Source organism: Neodiprion virginianus, chromosome 2 (genome assembly GCF_021901495.1).
Source record: "Neodiprion virginianus isolate iyNeoVirg1 chromosome 2, iyNeoVirg1.1, whole genome shotgun sequence".
In the NCBI taxonomy this organism is placed as follows: Eukaryota; Metazoa; Arthropoda; class Insecta; order Hymenoptera; family Diprionidae; genus Neodiprion; species Neodiprion virginianus.
The window spans coordinates 26142446-26149289 of NC_060878.1; the positions used below are offsets into that span (position 1 = coordinate 26142446).

The following is a 6844-nucleotide window of genomic DNA, read 5'->3' on the forward strand; positions in this document are numbered from 1 at the left end:
CTAATGACATGCTATCAGCTTTCAGCGCTATTTATACAGCCTTGCGGTCTGATATCTCGCGACATTCGTGTGGGGAAAAGTAAGACAGGATTGGATGAACGCAGAACGTTTGATAGAGTCAACTTCTCAGTTACGATGCCTCGCCCAATTAACACATGATTTTTAAATCCTCTTGTACTTAATTGCTCAAGGGAAAACTTTCCTGGAGATTTCAATATTCGATTCTACTTTTGTTTTCGTACGACAGAATGTCGGATCAAGAAATCCTTTCAGAAAATAATTTTGAAATTCATCCTTCAAAAAAGAGACGCACAGTAACATGATGAAAAAAAATTTGCGACAAGTGTTTTTAATCAGAGATCTTTTTGCATGAAAGTAAAAATCCAAGCGGAATGTACGAAATTTCATCGAAATCTCCTTCTTGTTGGGATGAAATTGAGCTACTGACTTTTTTTTTTCCTCTAGATCTTCACCGTGCGGATAGAAACGGCAGCTTTGCGTCAGCGATTAAATCGGTGACCATGCGTATCGTGGCTGAAGATGTAGCAAGTAATTGAACATTATGCCGATATTTGAATTTGCGTTATATACAGACGTCGTACCAACTTAAAATATACCCTTTTTATTAAACAGTCTAGAAAGGACACATCCTTGTTCTCAGGATGTCGATTTTCTTTGCAAAGGAAATTCAGGATAATATAATAGATCATACCTACATTTATAAATATTAACGAATCGTAATGTCACACCATCAATTTATCTGTATTCGCTCCAATACATGAACAATAATATCTCTGATTCTGAAGATAAAGGTTTAATATTCAATGAATTTCAAGCAAATAATTACAATTTCAACGAAAATATGTTGATTTTCCAAATTTCCTGCTGATACTTTTGACGCTCACGTTATCATTTTAAGCGTTTCGCGAAGAATGAATGATACGGGTGGAATAGTTTAGGTTGAAAAAATTTCAGTCATTACCAATACCACAAATACATGTTTCATGCAACATCTGAGATCTCGTGGGGTAGATTGTTGGTTTCATATTATTGTGTATACTAAAATAATCTCTATAGTCCATATACAGAAATGTCTTATGTCGATCTTTAATCTGTTGATATTTGTAAACTCGTATTACGCTCTTACGTATTTAGAGCAATGGGTACGAATGAATAATCCTCTCTTCTACAGCCCCCCAGTTCGTCAGTCTTATCTAATACCTCGAACGAGGAACATTTAATAAAAGTATAAGATAACAGAATATAAGCAGAATTCATTAACCCATTTCCTACATAGATTTCTACACCCGAAATATTCTGAGGTGAACTGAGAAAAAAACGTCATGGAACCAAATAACTATTTTTTTTTCTTACTTCCAGTTTATTTGGTTCAAACAATGTCTCACTCAACACGGTGACTTTTTAGTTATGAAAAAATATTGATGCTTTGATTTGAATGCTGTATGTTTTCGAGTTTAATATATTTCAAACAAGTACATATTTATTTTATAGGATTAAACGGGAAATTTTGGAACGACAAATTTACTCGAATCAACAAACCTCATTCAGCTCACGAAAGAATAGTACTTTAACCGCTGAACACATCGGCTGAACGGTACCAAGAGATTGGAAATAATAATCCTACGTTTGCTGAAATATCAACGTTATTGCCAGATAGTATATTTGCCTCAATGTGATGTTTGTCCGACATAATCAATGATAACTATGATCAAAGAAATGTGTAATATGTTGAAAGAAGAATTTGTTTCTGAAGACAGGTTTTGATATTCATTTAAGAAAATTATTTTGTTCATCAGATTATATAGCTACATCGAACAAAAAAAAACTCCATCCAAGTAAACGAAGATATGTTTCAGTGCAACCAAGGAAGAGTTCTTAAGTTGCTATATGTTTCACATTTAATTCAAGTTATTGACAAATACAATGAAATGTAATGTTTCTCAGTTTTGTATAGTCATGTGTAGTCGAAAATTGCAAACATACACTTTAAATTGATTTCAAGAACTCTCGATACAATTGCATAAGGGTTTGCTATAAATGAATCATTACCTCTAAGAAATAAATATTATTTTATTAAAATAAAATTTGTTTTGATTCAGAAATCTTCTGAGTTTTGGATCTGCATGTTTTACGTTTCTGAAACAAAATTACGATTCATTCGAAGTAGTACCAATTTTGGTCACTAGATTACAAGTTTTCCCGCTTGAAAAGTAGCTCCAAAGATGTTTATATACTCGAATTCTTCCCATTACCTCAGTGAAGATTGATACGAATCCTCCAATTACTCGTGATGCGGAATGTTGGGTCGTGAATTGATCCAACCGTGTAATCCAAGAACTATATTGGAACAATGCTACTATAGTTGTTTGGTGACAGTCGATAACATTAGCATATCGTATTGAAAAAATTAAAACGATCACGTAACCCAGCAAATTTACACTACATTTAGGTATATATCATAGAGCAGTACATTACGTATTCCAAGAACTGACATTTATGCTCAAATACTAAAAGAATGATTGAATTATTTAAATACATTCTTCATCCAAATACGGGGTCAGTCGTGATTTCAATTTTTTCTGTACAATACCATAGCTTCTTTGATCGGAAGGATATTCCATTTGACTTTGTAAACATTATTTGAGTGAAGGAACAATTTTATTGACATGAAGCTGCTGCGTTTGGATAAGAATATCAAACCAGCAGAGCAATTCAGTGAGTTATGCCGTTAAATCGTTATTCAATTCATTTAAATTATTTTCTATTGGTCCTAAATACGGATTTTTTTAAATTGACAACTACATAAACTATCGCTTTGAATGAATGTGCTCTCAGGATTGTACAAACGCACGGATTATTTGGATCAATTATTATTTATTAAATCCAATAACTTTTTTTTCTCAGTGTCGGGAATGCTCACATTATCCACATAATCGACATCGTGCCTAGGAACGCTTGGACATTTTTTCGGACTGCAGTGATTTGGAATGGAGAGAAAAATTACAATTTTCCCTATCTACAAAGGTAAGTTTCTTAAACAACACATCTGTCAATGATATCGCTTGAATAATTTCGTTCACACCAATTGAACATTCACATCATTCTGTATATATATATATGACATGTATGGAAGTAGATGAAAAAAATTTCATAGTGAATTTCACATATGTGTTACGATTTCCAGATCATTTCATATAAAACGACTGATTTTTTGCCCGCCTCATTTTCATTTCCGTGCAGATACAGAACTATGAGACCCAAACGATTCAAAGCTTGAAGTGTGAGACGTTTACACATCGCAAAGGTTAAGCAAGTTGATAGGCCGTCTTAGAATACCGGTGGTATACGCACCGATGAAATTGGTTAATAACAAGAAAGAATGGAAACTGGGAAATATACCGTGAAATGGAAATTTTCCTATAGTACATTTGAATTAACGCGGTATTTGATTATACCGTTGCTGGGTACTTAGTGTCTTATAAATGAGACTACTTTTTTGTATCGAAAAGTGTTTTTGGATCAGACCAGTATCGAATTTTGTTGAATAATTATGATCAAAATTGGCTCAGCGGAATTTCGAACCCGCATAGAAAACGTATTTCATCTCAACAATTACAAATTTACAGTCCATCCTTCATTCGATTTATATTGGCACAACAGTGATTGCCCCTGCACTGAGAAAAATTTCATTTTTTGTACTAACTAGAAAAATTCAGTAAAACAGGTTTCGTTGAAAAAACTGTTCAAATATTGTTGGGATTACGAAAAACGAGGTACGCCTAACCCTTTTGCGCTGTTGTCGATCCTTTTTTGGTTATTGCTACGCAAAATCGGTTTCTGAGGTTTACTCCACTTTTTTATTTAAATAAGGCTTTAAAGTCAATTCATGGCTGCACAAGCAACAGTTGCAAGGAAATATAGTAACGGTGATCGTAATGAGAAAAAATAGTAACGGATGCCAGACTTTCTGGTAACGGCTAGAATACTAATTATCATTTTGTACCTGGAACTATATTTTTCGATTGTTGTGAAAAATAAAAATAGTTAAGGACTGAGCGGTAACCGGAACTAAAAATTTCTCTCAGTGCAGGCTGTTGTAGCTGCACCGAGAATCGCTCTAAACGAGACAAAGAGAAGAACTGAAAAGAATCCCCGGCATGTCAGCAGGCTATGTTCATTCCAGTCAGATTGGTGAATAATTTATTTTCTGTAAAATTTATTGGTAAAACAAAATTTTTTATTTTATTAACATTTAATTAAAAAGTATAATATACATATATAATTCATATTCTGTTGTTCTTGTTGCTGTTGTTACTATTATTATTATTGTTGTTGCTGTAGTTGTTATTATTATGTATAAGTATATATATATATATGTAAATATATACATGTATGTATGAAATCGAGCCAAGTACCACTTACAAATGTAATTTCTTTTCTGGATTTTCAATTTCATTAGGTAGCAGTTATCAATCTTCACTTCTTCTATCTCGCTTGGAAAATTACAACAAGTTTCAATCATACTTTTATTGTGAATTAACAGACATGTACTTGGCAGTAGTATGTGATTTGAATCTTCTTTTTTTTTATGAAGGATGAGAGTATTTAGAGAATTTTTTTTTTTTGCGTGAGGTGATCATGTGCATACATTTTTTAACAGAGCAGATATTTTTGGGGCCAATGACCACATTTTTAATGTACTTGACGAAAGGTTTTTGCACCAGAGATACTTTCTGGGGAGATGTATTTATAATATGGGGTATTTGAAGTACACCCCCGGCTATTTCGAATTTGTTTCATAATTTGCTCATATTATAATAATATTTGAAAATTAACAATGAGGCGAAATCTATATTAACAATCTTTTATCAAACTATGATTAGTAGAGTGACCATTTTAATTTATTTATAAATATGACTACACATGAGCAGTCATTAATTTTAAAATTCATTCATTCATCATTCATTCATTCCTGGTGTATTTAGTTAAAACGGTGTATATTGTTAAAATCAGTGTATATGGTTAAAAACAATGTATTTTGTTAAAATGGGTGGATATCGTTGAAATTATGATGTATTGTCAATAACGGTTTTTCGTCGAGGCACTATATTTGTTTATTGCACTTTTAATGTTCTCGTTCTATCGTCTCTCTTTTTAAATTTGCTTGGCTTTTCGAGTGTTTTAATTTTTAATTTAACAGGTCTGTCCCCGTAGTTTAAATTTCCGTTATTATTTTTAAATGGTCGATTTTCGATCAGTTACGATTTCATTTCAGAGAGGAACACCTCCGCACCTCCTTCCTCCTGGAGAGACGTAGACCAAACCTTCTACTTTCAAATTTGTGACCAGGTTCCCCACTCCCTGGGTCCAACCTAATCCACTCGTGCCGTGTTCATCGCGCATTTATATTTGAATCATTACAATATTGTCAAGCATTCTTCGAATCAACTCGCAACGTATGATGCGCAAATTTGTTTTCGTGTTGAAAAATTTGTTGAAAATTCTGTAACTTGAAATTGAACCGTGGCGCATTTTTTGGGATGATGGAATCCCTGACTCGAATGACTAGAGATGAATCCATTGACTTATTGTTCAAAGCCTTTTCAATTAAAACGTCATCAGTTCTTCGATAAGTACTTGTACTAACAATAAGTACTAAATGACGAAATATATTGTAATAGCACACTTTTAGTATTTCGTTATGAACTAATTAATGGTTACGATCGTGACTCTACGTGCTTGTCAATTTTCGCTCAAATCTCAATCTCGCACATAAAATATCTGTAGTGTCTACAATCGGAACGTTCCAGTCCTCGAGTGCCATGGGCCATCGCGGTACAGAAGCCTGTACCGTTAGGTTCACCTGCTTCCCAGGGTATAGACGACAGGATCGATCCTAAATTACCAATGTTCGTAGACGTTAGACATTATCCGACTCTGTGTTTAAAAATTATCAAAGGCCATTGCAAGTCTCGTTCATTAGCTTACCTGTTCTGAAGTCGACCCAATCCTGGAATTCGTACATGAGAGTTATGCCTACGTGGATGTCTTCATCGGGCGATAAAATTGACTGGGCGACGTCGAACTTGCGCCACGAATCAATCACCGCCAAGTTTCCACCCTCGTCGACGCATTTCTTCGCAGCAATTGGCCACTCCACCGCTTCGTCACGATGATGCTTGAAGGCTACTCCGAGTTCAGGGAACCTTACATAGCCATCCGGGAGCATCTTTCCCTTCGGTGATGATTCAGTCACACATGGATTTGAAGTCGGAGTTGTGTCGTGCAACAAGTCAGCCGAGTTTTCCGCATTGGAGACGTTCAGATTTTCTGATTGAACCGACGTGAGTTTTGAATCCAAATTTGAGATGTTCGTGCCTGGAGATCCCGGGATGACGAGATTACACACGAGCTGCATCGCAGGCAGCGTATAAGATATCATCGGTGCCATCTTTGCTTCCAACGTTAACTCTCCAGATTCACTAATGACATGCTATCAGCTTTCAGTGCTATTTATAGAGCCTTGCGGTCTGATATCTCGCGACATTCGTGTGGGGAAAAGTAAGACAGGATTGGATGAACGCAGAACGTTTGATAGAGTCAACTTCTCAGTTACGATGCCTCGCCCAATTAACACATGATTTTTAAATCCTCTTGTACTTAATTGTTCAAGGAAAGACTTTCCTGGAGATTTCAATATTCGATTCTACTTTTGTTTTCGTACGACAGAATGTCGGATCAAGAAATCCTTTCAGAAAGTAATTTTGAAATTCATCCTTCAAAAAAGAGACGCACAGTAACATGATGAAAAAAAATTTGCGAC

The 6844-nt window shown here is 34.9% G+C and overlaps 1 protein-coding gene across 1 annotated transcript; it reads right to left on the bottom strand.

Moving 5' to 3' along the window:
• Positions 1–5756: 5756 nt before the first annotated feature.
• LOC124298070 (uncharacterized) lies at positions 5757–6494 on the bottom strand. Its single transcript, XM_046749641.1, has 2 exons — positions 6010–6494; positions 5757–5917 (listed from the first exon to the last, which is right to left on the bottom strand). Exons 1-2 carry the CDS (start codon positions 6470–6472, stop codon positions 5775–5777), a joined length of 606 nt encoding a protein of 201 aa, XP_046605597.1. The 5' UTR covers positions 6473–6494; the 3' UTR covers positions 5757–5774.
• Between the last annotated feature and the right edge of the window lie 350 nt (positions 6495–6844).

Excerpts from the sequence above, each read along its gene's own strand:
- LOC124298070 (XM_046749641.1), bottom strand. The coding sequence starts at position 6,472 with ATGGCACCGATGATATCTTATACGCTGCCTGCGATGCAGCTCGTGTGT. Across the intron at positions 5,918-6,009 it reads TTGGGTCGACTTCAGAACAG|GATCGATCCTGTCGTCTATA; the intron begins GTAAGCTAATGA and ends TTGGTAATTTAG.